Source organism: Emys orbicularis, chromosome 5, assembly GCF_028017835.1.
Source record: "Emys orbicularis isolate rEmyOrb1 chromosome 5, rEmyOrb1.hap1, whole genome shotgun sequence".
Taxonomy (NCBI): domain Eukaryota; kingdom Metazoa; phylum Chordata; order Testudines; family Emydidae; genus Emys; species Emys orbicularis.
The window spans coordinates 123,642,156-123,663,060 of record NC_088687.1 but is presented as its reverse complement, the minus strand read 5'-3'; the positions used below and the strand labels follow the sequence as shown (position 1 = coordinate 123,663,060).

At 42.2% G+C, this 20,905-nt stretch overlaps 1 protein-coding gene across 1 annotated transcript in view; it reads right to left on the bottom strand.

Annotated features, from left to right (window-relative positions):
• Window positions 1-3,486: 3,486 nt before the first annotated feature.
• The window catches only part of CPZ (carboxypeptidase Z), a 60,864-nt gene continuing 43,445 nt past the window's right edge, over window positions 3,487-20,905 (bottom strand). Inside the window, exons 7-11 of the mRNA XM_065405301.1 lie at window positions 19,216-19,374; window positions 12,533-12,668; window positions 11,107-11,246; window positions 6,788-6,887; window positions 3,487-3,851 (exon numbers count right to left, since the gene is read on the bottom strand). Of these exons, the coding sequence (XP_065261373.1) occupies window positions 3,487-3,851; window positions 6,788-6,887; window positions 11,107-11,246; window positions 12,533-12,668; window positions 19,216-19,374 (900 nt within the window). The remainder of the gene's footprint in view (window positions 3,852-6,787; window positions 6,888-11,106; window positions 11,247-12,532; window positions 12,669-19,215; window positions 19,375-20,905) is intronic.

Sequence of the window (20,905 nt, the reverse complement as noted above, 5' to 3'; positions counted from 1 at the left end):
AATGTTTATATTTGCATAGCTCTCCTAATTTTCACACCTATATACTATGCTTCCATCACACAGGTGAACTGGGCTGCTTTCAAATGACATCTCCATTTGCATGCTGATAAAGTCCTATGAAGTAGCTGTTGAAGTGGGCAGGTTTTTAGCAGCTCAGCAAGCCAGTCCCTTTTCCTAGAAGCAATCATTTGCTAGGGTCTTAGTTTAATTTTTTTAAAATAATTGCTTTAAATGGCAGTGAAGACAGCCTTCAAAATATGAACAGAATGTAAACTGATCCAATGATGGCTGCAAACAGACTGAAATAATATCTCTGAGAGGTGGGCATTTTCCTTATTCATCTCAGTGGGTTAACCCCAGAACCAGGTGATGCTACTCTAAATGTCACCATTAACTCTTTCACTGTTGCGTGCATGAAAGAAGAGGGATGATTATATTATTAAGATCTGCACAGTATACCGTGAATTGGTGTCACATTTTGATGTCATGAGTGAGCCAAATTGGTTTGTGGGCAGAGCTTGGGAGAATATCATCACTTTCCCCTCCAATTCTGACTTTTTCTCAAACGTTTAGTAGTACAAAAGGCCAGTTATTAGAAATGTATGCGAAACTATTTGAACAGGGAAACAACATTTTGAAATAAAGAAAATTTGTTACATTATTGATATTACTTATGGGCACTCACCACTGCAGTATGTGACTGCAAACATGAATTATTGAAGGGGATGTAACATAACTATAGTATATATTTGAAAGGCAACTGTAATTATGTATATGGACCTTCCCTTCTTTTGATTTAAGCCTGCTACTTACAACATGTCCACTTGTAATTGTCAGGAAAAAAAATAGCCCTTCACAGATTTTAGGGTTATTGACTATTCTCTTTATTTGTGGTCCTAAAAGAAAATCCTTTTTGTGCTTGTTTATTTAATGTGGAAGCTATTGCATTCTCAACAAGGCACGTCTAGTCTTCTTGATTTTAAAAAATACTTAAAAACACATTGAAAATTATTTTTTTCCCTGAAAAGTGAACTGTTTATCTTCCGGAGAATGAAATAACTCAGGAATTCAGGGAGGTTCAGGCTCCTTTTCCAAGATTCTACCTGTTGTTTCCTGCTAGTGTGCCATAACCCAACCACTGTATCCTGATTACCGTTCATGAAACCCACCAGAACTTCAGTCCAACTTAAAACTCCTGATTGTGGCCTGGACAGACATAGCACAGGGAAGGTTATCCTTGCTCTATTTCACACCTAGTTCAAATTAGGAAACCCTTGAAATCTCACTCACAAAAAAAGCTTCGTTGCAATATTTCAAGTCAAATTATCTTGTTACATTTTTTGCTGCTGTTTGCCATTTCAGGGGAGGATTTAGGGAAGGAAGTGGATTTTCTGACATGGTCATGCTGCTTTCAGGTTTTCTATGATAGCTTGCAAAAGGTCCAATTAGCCCTGTGAGATTTTGGAGAATATTAAAATAGCATATGAGGGAGACTGCCATAGAGAAAGTGAGCAGCTAACAGTAAGTAATTCTGTATGAGTTCTGAGTTTGTCAGTTCTACCACTCAATAGAACGGTGGCTTTGAAAACTCTATTATAGTAAATACTCAATTGTAATGGGAGACCATTTTTTTGCCCACTATAGGGAGACAAGAGAGCATTTTTAGTTTGGAGACAGAATCTTTTGTTTGCTTAGTTTAGTTAAATTTATGTTTCAGTGAATCATCTCTATCTCCTAGCTAATCATGGGCAAATAACTGTGATTTATATGGACTGCAGTGTGCTACGAAGTTCACCCTGTACACAAGTCAAAATGTTCTTGGTTGTTAACACTGTAAAGTTGTGTTCTTTCCTCCTGTCTTAGACTCCGATCCTGTGAACACGTAAGCACATGAGTAATTTTACACATGTGAGCAGATGACTCAATAATGTCAACTGGATTACTCAGGTGAGTAAAGATATGCAGGATTGGAGCTATGAAAGCATCTCTCTGTGTCTCAGGTAACCAAGGCATGAGATGTGTGTGCACATACCATCCATCATGAAACATACAGCCTAGGCACCATTGACAGAGATGAGGAAACCAGGCTTTAGAGCTGACAAGGTGATCTTGAGTCCAGTTAATAGAGCAGTATCTGCATGAAGTATAGCAACTCCAAACAATCAGCTTTTTCAGAAACCATGATATTGGGGCAGATCTGCACATGGTCTGAATCGATGTAGTTCCCCTGACACCAGTTCATGCCTGCTGAAGGTCTGGACCTCCTTGTTTCATCCAAATTAAAGATATTTTTCATAGTTCCAAATAAGATACTTACATATAAGATGAGCAAACCCAGTATTCACCCAGCTTTTCTTGTGACTCTCTTGAACAGAAGTTTTATCTGATGATCTTGTAGATTTCTTTGATGTTTACTAAGTTCCATTAACAAATATGTTGAATCCAGACGCACTTCTACAATTAAGTCATTGATTACCCTGGTATGACATATGTCACATTTTAACCTAGTTCCCCCATGAATTAGGCCATTTAGTCTTCACCTTCTAGTACTTTTTAATAACAAATGTTTTCAGAAATACAAATATACCTTTAGTATTAAAACTATAGTAGGGTCAAATACTCTGACTCCCATGAATATTATCATACTCTCCAAGTATTCCCATTTACTTCAGTTGTCTACTCATGATGTAAGGCACTATGCAACACATGGGAGAATATCACAATCTAGCCTTTATCACGTTTACCCTTATTTTATAAAATTGTATGGGTCCTTTTCAAGCATTACCAGATGGAAACTGAATGAGAATTTCTCAAATAGAATTTGGGAAAATGTGACTTTGTTCAATATGTTTCTTTATTAAGAACTGACTCTTTCACAAGTAGCTCATCCTATTGTAAATGTTCCTAATTCAGAAACACAGATTTCTTCTTTCCATATTTCTCATTTCTAGTGAGTCTTTTCTGAAAAGTAATGCTGAGATCAAATGAAGATTTTTTTTTCTCTAAAATCATTTAAATCTATGTTGGAAGATTTAATGTACTAAACTTAGTATGCAGAAATAATGTATAAAGAAGAAAAGGCTTTTCCAAGTTTTCCTAAAAGTTGTTTTCAGTTTGCAATAATTAATGTGATAAGACATGTATGAAAATGCATTAAAAGATCAGGAAGATTCCTCTGCAGGTACTTTAGAATCTAATAAATAATAAATCTGATGATTAACTGCATGGGCATAAAGAAAGCACATTACTAGGAAACTGAATAGAACCTGGCCTTTGAACAAATGCGTACTATTTTTTTAATATATAAAAGTACTTGAATATAGTCAATTCTGTGAAAAGAGAAAAAAAAAAAGAATTACAGAAAGTGATATTGAGTTAACACTGTATTTCCAAATTAAACAGATTTAAATATTGCCATTCACAATCAGGGTATTAGGATTTTGATGGAACAGTGTCATAATAAGGTGAGCAGAACAATGATCTGACTTAACGCTGTTTGAGCAACCACAGTGGTTTATGTTGGCCTAGAGAGCTGAAGTAAGACCACCACCAAGGCTTCTCATTGTGCCGTGTAGGCTGCCCTCTTTCTTCTCTTGGTTCAGACTGTGCATGTTGGGCATGAGGATCGAAATGTTCCAATGGGTCGTATCGCTCATATATGTCTTCCATGGGCCCTCGGAGAAAATGTTTAGGCTTTGTATCTAGAGATCGAAGGACAAAATCTACCCTCCCAGCTCTTTTCATCTTGGCAGGCAGAGTGACCCTCTTCATCACCTTGCTATATCCTATAGCATGAGCACTGATTATGTATCTTCCCGGAGGTAGGAGTCTCCAATAGTCTCCATCGGCAGCTAAAGAAAACAGGTATCTCAGTCCTTTGTCCAGTGGCATACATGCATAAACACATCTTTACACAGATAAGCATTGGACATATAAGGACAGATTTTGAAAAGAGCTCAGCACACTGGGTGTTCCCCTCTTTTAAAAATCAGGCTGCAAGTGTCAGAGTGGGAGCTGCTGGGAATTAAAAATCTGGCCCTTAGTAAGTAACTATACTTCTGATCTTGTAAATTGTATTAATACACCTCTACACCGATATAACGCGACCCGATATAACACAGATTCTGATATAACGTGGTAAAGCAGTGCTCCGGGGGGGCAGGGCTGCACACTCCGGCAGATCAAAGCAAGTTCAATATAACGCGGTTTCACCTATAACGCAGTAAGATTTTTTGGCTCCCGAGGACAGCGTTATATCGAGGTAGAGGTGTATCAGGATAGATGCAGTGTATGTATTACACAGTAGTACACCATGGCAAACAAAAATGGTGCCAGATTCTGGTCTTGCTTGCAATGGTATGAATACGAAGTAGCTCCAGTGAAGTCAATGGATTTACACCTGTCTGTAGCTGATGTAAGTGAAAGAAGAATCAAGCCCAATATAGAGATATATTGTATGTCCAAGGGCATAAGAAATTCCTATTTGTAATATATAATACACATGAGACACGGGGCCAGATCCTCAGCTGGTGTAAATAGTTTGTCTCTCATGCTGAGGTGAAAATGTCCAATGAAATGACTACCTTGAAATCCTGCATGTTGGTGGCCCATTGACTTCAGTGGAACTATAGCAATTTCCTCCAGCTGAGGATCGGGCCTGTATTTTAATGCATATGCAGAAGGAGGCAGTGCAAACAATGAGCATTTATGCATAACTTTATATTTCCTGGATTTTTAACGTTTATCAGCTCAGTGAACATTGTATTAATGCCATTTTTCATAGAATTTCAATGTCTATCTGTTTTGGTTTTTTAAGATGAAAATAAAGGAAGAGGAGGGGAAAGAGAGAGGAAAAAATCAGAGGCATTCAGCTCCTGACAATCATAATTTCCTTCATTCATAGGTGCTGGAAGTAGGGGTGCTGGGGTGCTGCAGCACCTCCTGAATTGAAGTGGTTTCCATTATTTACAGAGTTTATAGTCTAGTTCAATGGCTCTCAGCATCCCCCACTCAAATTGTTCCAGCACCCCTGCCTTCATTTTGAATATTTTGGCTTTGCAACTGTTGGGCATATTCTCTCTTAACTAAAGCCTGGTCACCATGAAATTTCAGCTATACAAACTCTTGTCCATTCTGAAATGAAACTTAACACTCCTTTTTCCTTCATATGGGCACAATATTTGTTGGTTAATTCTTTAAGGGACTTATTCTTAGCCCATTGATGTTAATGGGAAGTCATTGTCTAGAATGAGGTTTGGAACAGGCCCTAAATCAGGGGTGGGCAAACTTTTTGGCTCGACGGCCACGTCGGGGTTGCGCAATTGTATGGAGGGCCGAGTAGGGAAGGCTGTGCTTCCCCAAACAGCCTGGCCCCTGCCCCCTATCCGCCCCCTCCCACTTCCCGTCCCCTGACTGCCCCGACCCCTATCCACCCCCCGGCCCCCTGATAGCCCCCCCGGGACTCCCACCCCCTATCCAACCGCCCTCTACTCCTCATTCCCTGACCACCCTCTCCTGGGATCCCCCGTCCCTAACTGCCCCCCTGGGATCCCACCCCCTTATCCAACCCCCCCGCTCCCTGACCCCTGACTGCCCTCCCGACCCCTATCCACATCCCTGCCCCCTGACAGGCCCCCCGACAGGCCCCCCCAGGACTCCCACTCACAACCTTCCCTGTTCCCCATCCCCTGACGGCCCCCCCCCCGAACCTCCGCCCCATCCAACTGCCCCCTCCTCACTGACTGCCCCCCAGGACTGCTCCCTTACCCAACCCCCCTGCTCCCCGCCCCCTTACCAGCAGCAGGAGCTCGCTGCCGCGACACCTGGCCAGAGCCAGCTGCGCTCCCCATGCTGCCCAGCGGGAGTGGCGGGCCAGAGCGTGGCCCGCGTGACGGCGTGGCTGTGGGGGAGGGGCCGGGGACTAGGATCCCCGGCTGGGAGCTCAGGGGCCAGGCAGGACAGTCCTGTGGGCCAGATGTGGCCTGCAGGCTATAGTTTGCCCATGTCTGCCCTAAATCATGCCCCAATTTCAGCTTCAAAAATTTGCACCATCTCAAGTTTTGTATCCACTCTAATTTTATAGGTTTACTCAAAGTAGTGCAGTATTCACTACATTAAAAGCCACTCTGGCTTTCCACACTGCTATAACAGCCACCACCAGAGCAAAATTTTACCACACACGTGACACAATGTACTTCTGGGGCCTAATCCTATTCCCATTGAAATTAATAGCAAAATTCCCATTGACCTCAGTGGGAGCAAGACTGAGCCCTAAATGCTCAGAGCTTTACAACTGCTGAAAATTAACAGTTATGTATGTTTTTGATTAGTTAATGCAATGAACATAGTGTGTAACTCAGTATTCCACTCTTTTTGCCTCTGACCTACATACAGTCAATCATTCATATATATTTATAACATACTATTCACCTGTGCACAGAGACGAAAATATTGCTCGATCTGAAGAAAATTTCAGTTTACTTAGCCTAGCAAGAAATTTAATATGAAATTAGAGAGATTCTGTGAAAAATTTTGCACTCAGTTACACTCATGCAACTTCATTGGCACTGATAATAGTGGTGTGTGTGTGTGTGGGGGGGGGTAGATTTTGACCTATGTTTTTTCACATTATTCTAAGTCAAGTCACACAGCCAAATCCTGCAGTTCTCTTCAGGCAAAATGTCCATTGACTGTAATAGAACTTTTGCCTTAGTGAGGACTACGGTTTTTCGCTCATAGTGCATACCATCATTATCATATGAGAAAAATCCAAACAAAATAACATTACCTGTGATAACATCATGTCGGATCCCTTTGACTGAAATTCGGGCATTTTTTATTGGGTTACCAAATTTATCAGACACAATTCCCTTTATCCCACGGTGTACCTAACAAGGAAAGGACAAGTTACACCAAATGGTAATATTTTTGTGCCTGCTCATCTTTTCCTACAAGAAAACCTACAGGAAGAGGAAGTGTAAGAATCTGTAAGGGGTACTGAGTTGCTGCCACCTCCACATCAACACAAAAGCATAGGCTAGGCTCTTGCAGGACGACCTTGTGAGGGTGGGCTCCGCAGGAAGTACTGCCCAGCAGGAGCTGAGTAGCAGCTCCTTGAAGCCCACTGATTAGCTGGCATCAGTACTTAAGCCAGGAAGCCATGACAGGAAGCTGTCTGAGCAACAACACAGACTGCCTGCCTGCCTGTCTCTGCTTCAGACCTTGTGTGCAAAAGACCCCAGATTCTGACTTCTGATTCTGCCTGTCTCCAGATGCCTGACTCTTGGTTTACCCTCTGTCCTGCCTTGGACTCTGGCCTTCTAGTACCTGACGTGGCCTTACTCCTGCTCTGACCATTAGGTCTGACTGCCCATGTCCTGGTTGTGACAGGAAGCAATCCTCATGAGATTCTCCTCAAAATGAGTCACCATCCTTCTCATTGAGAAGGGTGGTTTGCCTCCTAGGGCAACTTAGAGGCCTGTGTGCAATCTCAGATCACTCTCCCCACTCATGGATCGCCAACCTACGAGCAACTCTCTATGGGGCCTAGGGGCAAAGGGACATGTGGAAGCAAATCCCCCCCTTTGATGATGGTGGAATGAGATCTATGCATGGAGGGTCCCACCTGTATATAGATCATGGGTGCATGACCCTATAACCATTATATTCAACTAATATTTTAAAATGTTTGACTTAAACTCAACACAGAAAAGAAATTTAGAATTAAAGTTTTTAAAAGTGACCTGATACTGCCTATGTAAAGGAAAAACACACTTTCATAAACTACGGAGTAAATGAGGCCAATTTACACAAGGTGAGGATCTGACCCTCTAATCTACTAATTGAATTTACTACAAGGAAAAATGCAGCATTAAAGGATATATAGAATAACTAAATAACTAATAACTAACAGTCAAACAGCATGCTGCCATCTTGACAGTGCAACCAATTAATGCAGCTCACTGCTATGAATAATATTTGCATAAGAAAATCAGAGGTATTAAAACTTGTTGCAATAATAATAAACAAACAAGTATTTTTCAGTACCTCATATTCAAGGATCTCAAAGTGCTGTAAACTGTGCATTAATTAACTGAACCCCTCAGCAATCTTGTGAGGCAGGCATGCATTATTACTATGTTAAAATCTCTCCCTGTCACAGAGAACAGTGATGGAGATACTAGAACAATGACAGATGTTAATAAAAAAAACCTGATGTGAATATTTATATTTTAGAGAGAGAGAGAGCGAGAAAGAGACACTAGAGCAGCAAACTTGGACTTCAGGGTTGTCATTGTGCTGAACAACATGGCCACTCAAAATGTCATGGTAATAGTGGGTATAGGACTCTGAGGGCTTGTCTCCACTTACCGGTGGATCGACGTTGCAGCAATCAATCCACCGGGGGTCAATTTAATGGGTCGAGTGAAGACCTGCTAAATCGACCTCAGATCGCTCTTCCATCAACTGTGATACTCCATTGGAACAAGAAGAGTAAGGGGAGTCAACGGGAGAGCGTCTCGTGTTGACATAGCATAGTGTGGACCCCGCAGTAAGTAGCTCTAAGCTACATCAATTTGAGTCACGCTACTAACGTAACTCAAATTAGTGTAGCTTAGATCGACTTTCCCCCACAGTGTAGACCTGCCCTGATTCTCCACCTCTAAAAGCGCAGGATCCGATTGCTTGAGCTAAAAGGAAATACCCCTGTCTCCTAGCAAGACAAAGCTGGTGACATACAGCAGACCAGTTTTAATTCCATGCACAAGAGGGCAAAGGTGCAGATACAAAATTGCCAGTTCATAACAATCTGAGATGGTCAAAAAGTGGGGGGGGGAAATCAATTTTTTAGAATTTTAGTCATTTTTGTTCTGCAGGCTCCACAAATGGACAGTTTTTTATTTATTAGAAATTTTCACAAATATTTATTGAAAAAATTCAATTTCAAAATTATTTTTCTGAATTTTTTCATTTTTCTGAGTTTTGTAGGTTTCCTATTTTCCACTCCTTTTTCTCCTCTTTTCCTTTCCCCTTCATTGTTTCTCCTTTCCTCTTCTTTTTTCCTCTCATTTTGCCCCAGGAAAACCCAGAAAAGCAGGAAAACCAATAAACAATGAAAAAAAGATGATTCCCCTCCCCCATGGAATTAAAAAAATGGAAATTTTTAAAAAATCATTAACATATCCAATTTTTTAAAAAGGCCATTTTTTGGATGAAAAGTTTTTTAATCTAAAAATGTTGACCTGTTCTAATTACAACACTTATTTAGGACCAGATTCTGCTGCTCCTACTCATGTTGCGCACTACCTTACCCTTTGCATAGTTTAATTTATTTGAATGGGACTACTCCAGGTATGAGGTACTACTGAACAGAAGGAACCAGAATCTGTCCCTTAAGAATTATTATAGCAGATTGGTGCTGTTTTCTTTCCAGTCATCCTGCAGCATCAAAGTATGGAAAAATCTTAAATCAGCATGAGGTGTTAAAAATAGTGGGCCTTTCTCTCCACTAATTTGCACCCTCATCATTAACACTCATGCAAAGTGAATGGAAAACACTTCCAAATCAGAAGGACAGAATTTCACTTTCTGAGGAGCTGTAAATTCTCTATACGGGGTACAAGGAAAAAAGAGAATCTGCTCCATAATGCAGCAATTCTATTTCAACTTTGCTTTGCTGGATTTAGGACAGATTCTGTTTTAAGTCCCATTTCTGACATCTTTTTCTGACATGACTTCAATAATTACTAGGCAGTGCAGGTAAGAGTGACAGAATTGGGCCCTTAATTACTTTATTGCTATTGGGTTTATTTTGTTTCCATGAATACAGCCCTGATCATGTATCATTACAGTCAATGGGAGTTTTGTAACTGCTTTCAATAGGAGAAGGATTAGCGCATATAAATATATGTTTAACTTTTCCTAGTTAAACCAAGTAGATTTATGCACACACCAAATAATCTGGTAAATATCAGAATGAGAAAAGTTTGAATTGCTTATGGCAGACTTAATCCTTATCAGGAGTAATTCAGTCAATCTTATCTAGAGAGTTTTCGCTTACTGTTCTGCATTTGCTCAAAAGGCTTTTCCAGCATAGACTTCTACAGTATCTCACACTATAAAAATCTTTACATCTTAAAGGCTTCAAGTGCAATATATATGGATTTAATCCAGTCCCATTTGGACCCACTAAAACTCATTTTCATCAGACAGCTGTAAAATGAAATGAGGTTGGTGGTCTGGATTGTAGTCTTTATCGAATGATGATACTTACCACAAGTAGCAAGAGGTTGCTTAAAAAGGCCATAAAAAAAAGCTAACACACTCCTAACAACTTTAAATTACTACATAGTCTATCAATATAAGGCATGACAGAAAGCTGATCTGCTAATGGCTGAGAGAAAGATGTCTGCCTTGAGTCTCTGTGATCAGTTACCTGTTATTAGTGAGGCATTTGTTATTGCTGAGTGAACCTACATAAATTTGGTTTGGTTGTTCCTCCATAAGTTCAGGGTCCAGACGTTTATCCTAACAGCTTTTGTTCAGAAACTGAGCTGAAATATTATAGGAACAGGATTTCCAATGAATTTTTCAGTATTTCCTAGTTCCAGATGGGTCAAAAACAACACTTAAAAGGTCTCTGTTACAGAATAGTGGAACTTCAGACCAAAACCATGGAATCGGAGAAGCATGTAAAAGTGAAAAATTACCTAAACTTTATGGAAATTTAAATTAAGTTTGGTTTAGTTCTTTGAGAGAGAGGTTGAGTCTTATTTTTCTAAATGAGTTGGTCTGTCTCTAGTATTGGATTTTGAAGAGTTGATTCATAAACCCACCCAAACTATTTATAGACATTTCTCTGGTCCTATTTTGTGTTGTACTTAAGCACATCTCAATCTTCAATCCACCCACATGTGAGTTAGGGAAATAATATCCACATTCTTAGACAGCCAAACTGAGGGACAGAGACTGGTGTGGGAATATCTGAAGATCAAATGCTGTCATAAGCATCCTCAACAGGGAAAAAAATAACAATGGAATCCCACCAAAGAATGCAGAAGAAAAGCCACAAGCACTAAAGGAATATATATAAAAGTAGAACTCTACCATTTCCATAAAAGTCAGAAGGGATTCTTTGTTTTCATGCCAGGCTGAATACAGTTCCTCCTCCAAAGGAAACTTTTCACATCCCAGCTCCAAGGTGATTTCAAAACAGTTTGTGTGAAGGTAATTAAAATCTGCCATACCTAAATTAATAGAAAGGGAAAAGGGAAGATTATGAACAATCCATGTCACATTTAATTAGAACTATGTTGCTCCAGTTAGTTGATTACCCAATGCAGCCCTGTGGACAAGGATGTAAAGGTTGTGTAGAATGAATGCATGTACCATATGCACAGTATTCGGTATCTTTGGAGCTTTACAAGCATTATTTTAAACATCAGTTAACTAATTAATGCTCACAACACCTCTTTGAGATGGGTAAGCACTATTATTATTAAAACTCATTACATTTGTAGACGCTAAGGTGGAGGGATGGGAATTGTGCATGATCAGCTTTATACCATATACTGCCCACGGTCACAGGGAAATCAAGGTCAGAGCTGGGTTTAGAACTCTGGAATTGACTTCCAAGCCGGTGGTCAGAGAATGAGACTTGTTCTTGAACTGGGGAATAAAGAAAATGTCTTTGCTGTCTTATGGTATCTTCTTCTTCATTATTACACCATCTAGCAAAGGTACCATACCCTGTCAGCAGTTCCTTTGGTGGCAGCAAACGTCTAAGAGAAGCTAACATCATGAGAACCCTGTGCCTCTAAAGGAAAGGTCATGACATTATTATGTACTAAAATGTTAATCACAGATAACAGGCACAATTTTCAAAAGCACCCCATTTTCAAAAGTTATTAATGACTTAGGAGTCTAAGTCACTTTTGAAAATAGGATGTAGGTGCTAGTATCAAAAATTGAACAAGCCTGAAAAATCAAATAATGCTAATGATAAAATAGCAGTGGAAACCTGAACACCAATGAATTGGATGTCAGTTGTGCCATTTCTGCTTATCATGACTACTACTAATAATCAATTATAGTTTAGTCAATACAGATTAAGCACACTTCAAATCCATAATGTAGAATATATAAAATTCTGCATTATGGATCTGAAGTCCAAATTCATGCTGCTGTTGAGGCATTAATGTTTCATTCCTATCTGCTAGAAAATTTCAGATTTTAACACCAGAACAGCATTTCATAAATACACAATGCCAAATTCATCCCATGCATAACTCTATTGATTTCACCGGAGTTACGTCAGGGATGAATTTGGCCTGCTCTATTTGAATATAGACGTTGCCATTTAAATCCTCTAAAGACATTTTTGTGCGCTGGGGGCAGGGTCTGATCCAAAGCCCACTAAAATTAATGAGTCTTTCCATTGAGTTCACTTGGCCTTGGATCAGGCCCTTAATTGTCTCTCTTAATGGTCTTACTCAGGTTTTGCTTCACATGACATAATGGCAAAGAGATTTACCTCCAGTAAAGCTGTACCACTGAGCACCATTTATAATGCCTCCTCGTTTAACGAAGTTTCCACCACAACGGGCTTCCAATTTGTCTGAGATGATTGGATGTGCACCTGCATATGCTTTAGCCAGCAATCTGAACATCTGAAATGAGGATTTTGAAATATATTTACTTCTTCTGTGAACTGTAAGCACTTCTTCCACTTATCTTCACATCACTGAGATCCACTCCAGCAGTATCTGTTCCTGCCCGCCAGATGGTGTCCTCTAGACCTATGTGCACAGAGGGAACCTCTATACAAGAATATTCCTCTTAGATAAAATTTACAAAAGTTCCTGAGTCACCTAGGAATCCAAATTCTGAGACCTAGGCTCCTAATTCACCTAGGTGCTTAAAAAAAAAATCCATTATCTGCAATGCAATGACAAAGGATTCTAAATAATGGAGCCACTTTTACCCTAGTCTCTACTCATCTATGATTTGAGGAATAAATAATAATAACAATAGTAACTTGTTTTCACTTTATCAAAGGTGCCAAATGCTCTGGGGTCTAAACAGTTTTTTCACAATGCCTGTAACTTGAGGTAATTAATGCAAGTTACAGGCCTCCTTATTTCTCCGGGCACAAACTAAAATGTTTATAACACCTCTAGCTTAGTGTCATTAATACTCGGTTGCATGTATGCCGCTAAGAGAGACTGAAAAGTGTTACAGAGAGACACTTAGCAGTGCATGTGACCAGGTAGAAGATTCTGATGGTGAAGAGTCTGCTTGAGGGAACTCAGCCAATGCTATAGGCCCATAAAGAGCAAATGTGCCATAGTGATTAAGAAGTGGAGACAGCAAGTCTATGAGTACATGTGACTTCTGAGTCAAGAGCCAGTCTGCAGCTTGGAGGGAGACTGCAAGGAGAGGACAGGCTGCAGCAAGGAAAGAAGAGGTTAGCCTGCAGCTTACAGGGATTGTTTTCTGTGACCTTTCATGCTAAGTGAGGGGGAGTCAAATGGCCCTGTGGGTGAGAACTTGGGGCTTGGTTCACAAAGGTACTTAGGTGTCTAACTGACTCTTTAGGTCCGTAAGTCTAACATTTAGGCACCACTGACATTTTCAAAATGACTGCTCAGGTGCAGCCTAACTCTGAAGGTTCCTGCCAGTAGACATGTGCAACGCCACATAAGTCCTGCTGTTACCCCACAGTTAACGAGCTCCTGGGATCCCTAGCGCAAGCTGAATCCCATTAGGAGTCTCAAGCTAGGGGTGGTTCTGTCTACCTTGCCTGTGGGGACCAATCCATTAGGTGTGCTCTGACCACCTAACGCGAGTCTGAGAATTCCACTAGGTGGCAGAGTGCCTTGGAGTCAGGTGTTACAATGCTTAAAGTCCCTTTGTGAATATAGGGATCCTCATCGTTAATGAAATAAACAATGGGGACATCAGGCAAATCAGGTGAAATGCAGGCTTCAAAAGCCTGTCCCTAGCCTCTGTTTGCCAGAGGCAGGAACTGGGCGACAGCGGATGGATCATTGATAATTGATAATTGATAATTACCTGTTCTGTTCATTCCCTCTGAAGCACCTGGCATTGGCCACTGTTAGAAAACAGAATACTGTGCTAGATGGACCTTTTGGTCGGACCCAGTATGGCCATTCTTATGTCCACTAAACCACTAAAAGGAATTGGGTTTCACGGTGACTAGGGCAGAAGAAGGTAATTGTCCTGGTTTATCATCTCAGAGATCATTGCTTGGAGCAAAAAACCAAGAACATTCCAATCACTGGCAAACAGAAAGCCAAGCAGGGGACTGAAGTGACAGATCACCTCTGGAAAAATGTGGGACCTTAGAGGTCCAGACAAGGACTTTTAATGTATTCAGAGTAACATAGTTATCCACAAGGTTCAGAGTGGGATTTTCAAAAGCTCTCAGCGCTGACCTGACTTCACCCATTGAAAAGAGAGTTTTACCACTGCCTTCGATGGAAGCAGAGTCAAGTGAACACTGAACATTTCTGAAAATCTCACCCTCGATACCTCATTGGGGGCCAAACTGAATGACCGAAGGGTTTGGGTTTGTTATTTATTAGTATTTCTGCTAACCACGTATCAGTGTTGGCAAAGGGACATGCTAGCTAATTGTTGAATGAAGACAAATGAGTATTCATGTAAAATTTGAAGAAAGTCCATCACATTGTTTCTGAGTTACAGGACATGAAAAACTACCCCCGTTTCAACATTTCAGACAAAATGTTTTTGAGTTTCCCTCAAGCTTAACTGTGATTTGTTGCCACCCTGTGCACCTTCCCAGATAGTTACATCTCCTTCATAGTTCAAGGCTCTGTTGGAAGAAAATAGCTAATAATTAAGTACATTTACAAACAATATTTGTGTATAGTTTGGGATCCAATCCTGATCCTACTAACTTCTACTAAGGGAGTTATGGGCTCAATCCTGCTCCTATTGATGTCAATGGGAGATTTGGGGTAAATTTTTTAGACGTGCCTAAGGGCTTGTCTACACTGCCTTGCTAGTGGCTGGTGGCTCCTACTCTGCGCTGGGCTCAGCTGCTGGTCCCGGCTAGACTGGAGAGGATGGGACTTTCTCTTCTCCTGCACGGCATCCAGGGCCTGGTCAGACCCACCCCCAGATTTTTCCCCCAGTTGCAGGAAGATCTACAAACTTCCCCACGATGCCCCGCTTCCTGCACCCGTCACTCCTCAGCTGCAAAGGAAGGGATCTATGTACAGGGAGCTGCTCCCCATCTGCCCAACCCCCGTACATCCTGATCCCTTCATACCCAGACCCTCCCACCAAGCCTCACTCCCCACCCGCACTCAGAACCCCCCAATGAGCCCCACTCCCCCTGCACCTGGACCACCCCGACAAGCCACCCGCACCCGGCTCCCCACCCCACCAAGCCCCAACCAACTGCACTTGGATCCCCACCCAACTGAGCCACACTCCCCTTGCATCTGGACTCCCCACTGAACCCCCCCAGATCTGCGTGCTGACCTCTATCCCCCCCACACCCAGACCCCCTCCTGCTGAGTCCCAACCACCTTCACCTGGACCCCCCTGCAGAGTTCCATTACCATTGCACCCAGAATTCCCCAACAAGCCCCTGTGCATCCAGATCCCCCCCGCACCCGGATCCCCCACTGAGCCACCCACACCCAGATTGCCCCACACAGAACCCTCTCAACCCACACCTGGATCCCCCCACACTAAGCCCCTCCACACCTGGATCCCGCCTTGCTGAGTCTGCCTGCCCCGCACCTGGTGCACCTGGCACGGAGGGGCAGGGCCCTGGGGTGTTTCTGGGGCAGGCTGGGTCTTTGTGCTGTGTCAGGGTTGGGTGCAGCCTCACTGCTGAGTCTGTGTCCCGGGGTAGGAGCTGCACAGTGATCTCCCACCTCTGTGCACAAGTAGCCTGTGCTCCCCACTGCCATGCTGTAACCTCCACATTTATTTGACAAATAAAATTTGCAGAATTTTAAAATATTGTGTGCAAAATACCCATTTTTTTTTGGTGCAGAATTTTTAATTTTTTGGTGCAGAATGCCCTCAGGAGTAATGAGCTAATCTGGCATCTAGGGATAAACCAGATAAAGCAGTGTCCCACATCCCCAACACCAATGGAACCAGGAAGGGGTAACATAGGGGCCAAAATGCCACCAGAGAATATGTTCACATGGGGGGAGTATCACTGCCTATATAAGTACACTTTGCCACATTGACTGAGCCCCAAAACAACTCAACAGGCTGGAGAATCTGACCCTTCAAGTTTAGCTTCAGCAGTGCTATGGTGCTTTACTTTTTGCTGCAACCAAGGATGCAAATTTGCCCTCTTCCTCCTTGCCCAGGTGATTTCCACCGGGTCAGCAGTCAGAACAGAGGTCACAGCTAACAGAACAGCAGCTAAAACAGAGCAACAATATTTCAGGACGCAAGTCCCCAGACAACAGCAGCTGCAGAGGAGATTAGTTAAAGGCAGGTCACTTAACAGGTGTGGTTTTATAACTCTGACATTTAAAGGGATACTGCTAACATTGCTCTCAAATTGGCTTTACAAAATTATTTTAATCGGAGGGAGATCAACATGTACTCTCCTGCCCCCCATCTCTTTTAACCTGGTAACTTTTCCAGTCCTTGTAGCAATGGTGGATCTAGCAAACACTGCTTTGGTGCCCCAGATTTAAATGAGACTCCAGGTGCAGAGTCCCTCACACAGAAAGGGGCCTGATTCTCCTCTCCGCCACCCGAGTGTGAGTCAGGAGTCAGGAATATCTCCGGTGCAGTCTGTGGAATCCCCTAGCTGGACAGCTGTTATGTGAGGAGAAGAAAGCTCAAAAACATCAAGTCACAGGTTACTGTTTATTTTGGGGGGATGTTAAATATTTCACTACAGCAAGTATTGGTCAATAGGGGCCTGATGCTGCTCCTTTGGAAGCTGGTAGCAAAAAAGGGATATTAGGGTAATCTTGACCTAGACCTGAGCCTGCAAAGGGTTCAGGGTATGTCTGCACAGCAAGGGAAAACCCACGGCTGCTGGTGCCAGCTGACTTGGACTCACAGGGCTCAGGCTGCGGGGCTGTTTCAATACTCTGTAGGCTTCCGGGCGCAGGCTGGAGTCCAAGCTCTGGAACCCTCCCATCTCGCAGGGTCTGGAGCCTAGATTTCAACTCAAGCCCAGATACCTACACAGCAGTGAAACAGCCCCACAGCCCAAACCCGAGTCGGCTGGCACAGGCCAGCCATGGATGTCTAGCTGCTGTGTAGACATACCCTCAGAGGCCCATGATGTCACTGGAAGTTGAAAAAAACAGTTCCTATGCAGAAGGCATTCAGCACCTGACCATTTTTAAAGGGCTGTGACATCATTGTTCACGTGTAATGGTACCTTACTCCACAAAGCAGTCCCTCACTGACAAAAAAAGCAAGGCAGAGGACTAAACATCTGAGCTGTGATTTTACAATTCCAGTCACTAAAACCTCAGCACATTTCTGTTCTCCAGTGACTTTTCTGAGGCTAGCTATGCTCACCTTTGATTGAAAGTGATTCGCAGAACATGCAGCTGGGTGCTAAGTTAGAAACCTTTACCATAGATCAGTGATTTAACATAGAGAAAAAGCCAATAAAATCCCCTAAGTTCACTGGCTATAAACCACCTGCTCCTTACCAGATAAAGAATGGATTTCCCCCTCTTCTTCATAACGTCTTGTAGTTTGCGTTACCATTCAGTAAACCTATTTATGACATGCTGTGTGCTTCTCACTGTTCAGCATCCCTACTTTGTGTGGCTTCCCCTGCTAAGTATATCACTGAGTATCCAAACAACAGACTTTATGCAGCTCAAATCAAGACACTTAATACTAGTTTCCTAACTGCAGATCTCTGGTGCCCAGCCTGCATAAGGAATCAGCCCAGTCCTGCACTCCTCAACACAAGGATCTGTACATCACACTAAGGAAAAGTGGTTTCTTTGTTTATTTGCAGCATTGGTTTGCTAAAGAAAGTGGTGTTTTTTTAAGACTGCCAGGCATTTCTGACATAAAAGCACAAACTTCTCATTACTTGTGTCAACGACTAGTTTTAGGAAATCAAAAAGAAGTAGAGAAGAGGGCTGAAAATTGTGCAGCATATTTAAAGCTCTCAAAATGAAGAATAATCCAAACCAGGGACTGGAAAGACAAATATTCACTAATTCAGCTTAACCTATAATAACTATTACAATATTGCCCCCTTCTGGCATCCTTTATTTCCTTTGGTTTAAATGAAGATTAGAACTGTATGTTCAGGACCTGCTCCTTGTGAAGCCAGTGGGAGTTAGAGTGGGCCCTTAACTCCTTAAATATTAAGGGGCAGATTCTCTGTTCCCCTACACTTGGTGGAATTATTTACACCAATGCAAAGTGGGTGTAAAATGCTACCAGAGCAGAACTGTAAATATGTAAGTGACTCTAGAAGGTGCAGGACAGTGGACAGTCAGGCCCTCATGTGTTGTCACTGAAATGTTACATTTATTGTTTTTTTGGCTACAGGAAGTAAACTTTCCTATGAGTAGATCTGTAAATAGTTTAACTTCGCAAGTCTTATTCTTTATTCCCCCTTAGTCTGACAATAGGAGCACTCAGCATTAGCACATCTCTAGCCCCTTAGAAGCCAATGCGCAAACTCCCATTGATTTCACTGGGGCCATGTTTACACTATGGAGCCTGAAGCTACAGCGGCAGCTCTGGTGCTGTAGCGCCGTAATATAGACACATCCTATATTGATGGAAGGGGTTTTTCCTTCAATGTAGGTAATTCACCTCCCCAAGCAGCGGTAGCTAGGTCAGTGAAAGAATTCTTCCATCGATCAAACCACATCTAGACCAGGGGTTAGGTCGCCTTAACTCTGGCACTCAGGGGAATGAATTTTTCACACCCGGGCAATGTGAATAGGTTTACCTAAATTTTAAGTGTAACCAGGCCTGAGAGTGTCGTTAGACAAACACTGAGTGCTTTTGCAATTCCCACCCCTAGAGTATAATGCTTGCAGAATTACATTCACCCTTTCATGGCATATTTAGAGATATTGTTGCAAGTCAGGCATTCAAAAAATCCACATCAGCTCAGAGTTAAAAGGATTGGTTCCAAGTAGTTCCATATCTGAAGCTATACTAGTTTATGTAGCCATCTGAAAGAAGTATTACCTTCTCATCAGGAGTAGGGGAGTACATTTTCTCTTCCAGTGGATGCCTTGAGAAGTCATAAGGATAGGTAACAACTAATTCACCTCCATGGAGACTGGCAGACAATACAAATGGTATAGCCCTCATCCACTTCATAACTGCTTTTGTCTCCGGTGCTACCTGAAGAGTAGAAAGAAAAATCACTTGAGTGAACATTCTGTTTAGAATGGATTCACTTAAAATAATTTGGGGCCAGCATGACCCTTCTCATAGAAACACCTGCAGATAGCAGTGTGGTGGGGAAGAAAACTATGTGTGATTCCCAGATCTCCCATTAGGGGATGGGGTGGTGGTTGTTTGTCCCATGTAACAAGCATGGAGTTTGGACCCCAAAATACAGGGATCTTCCCTCCCTCCAAGACCAGAAAAATTGTTATAACAAAATTGAAAGTCAGACTCACAATTCCTAGCCACCCAGCCCCAGAGGCAATTACCATTTTTGGAAAAAAACAACACAACATGGAGAAAAGACTGATATGGACTATCTTTTTGTTCTGTGTTTATACAACAAGTAGCACAACGGAGGACTGGCCCATGACTGGGGCTCCTACGTGCTACAGTAACACAAATAAATAATAATAAGATGTGATTTGAACTAAAATTCAGATTGCAACAAGATTAAGGGCCATAATAGTGGTCACATTTTAATGAAAACGTAACATGTTGCTTTCAAAATTTTCCCTGGACAAGCTGGGACTCAACTGCAAAATCCTAGTGTTCACCACTTGTTGAAAGACAAAGTAGAAAACAACTTTCAATTGACTCTTGTAAGATAATTAAGGATACGATTTAGTCACAGAAGTCACATGACTTTTCCGGACCTCCGTGACTTCTTTGGTTTTAGCTGTCCGTGGCTGTCGCCAGGACTGGAGCCCGGGCTGTGCGCCCTCACTCTTCAGCTTCAGCAGGGGCCTGTTCTGTTTGCCTGTGCCCTGTGGTTTGGGCTGGGGCTGGGGCAGTGTCCCCCCTTCCCGCATGGCAGTGTGGCTCGAGCTGTCAGTCCCCCTCCATGGGGCTCCAACTGTAATTCTTTCCCCATCAGCCCTCCCTCCTGGTTATTTTTAGGAAAAGTCACAGACAGGTCACGGGTTCCTGTGAATTTTTGTTTATTGCCCATGACCTGTCCGTGACTTTTCCTAAAAATAACTGTGACAAAATAGACGGAGAAGCGTCTCCATGTCCATGATATGCACTGGTATAGCCATGCGTTGCTTGCAAAAGAGTTCAGTGTGTTGAATCTAATCCATAGGATTCTTCATGTTGCCATTTCATGCTATGAAGTACACAGTTTCCTGTTGAAGCAGTGAGGGATTTGTCTGGCCTCAGTAGTTACTGAGGAATAATTTCATTCAGCGCTACATTATAATTACACTGCTCTACAGCCGAAATGCTTCTGAAATAAATGTAGTCAAACTTTAGTAATTCTGGGTCACTGAGAACGAAAATGATGCTTAAAATTGTTGATTGGCTCTAGTTTTCAAGATATGCTATTGGGTCAGTATATACGACCCTTGACTTGGGAATGGCGGAGGATAAGTGAGTTATAAAGGGAAGGGATCTCAATTTAAACCAGAAATGACTAAAATACATCTTTGACTGGATCTATGAATAAATCTATGACTGGATTTGGACAGTACTTGCTTTTTAGGCA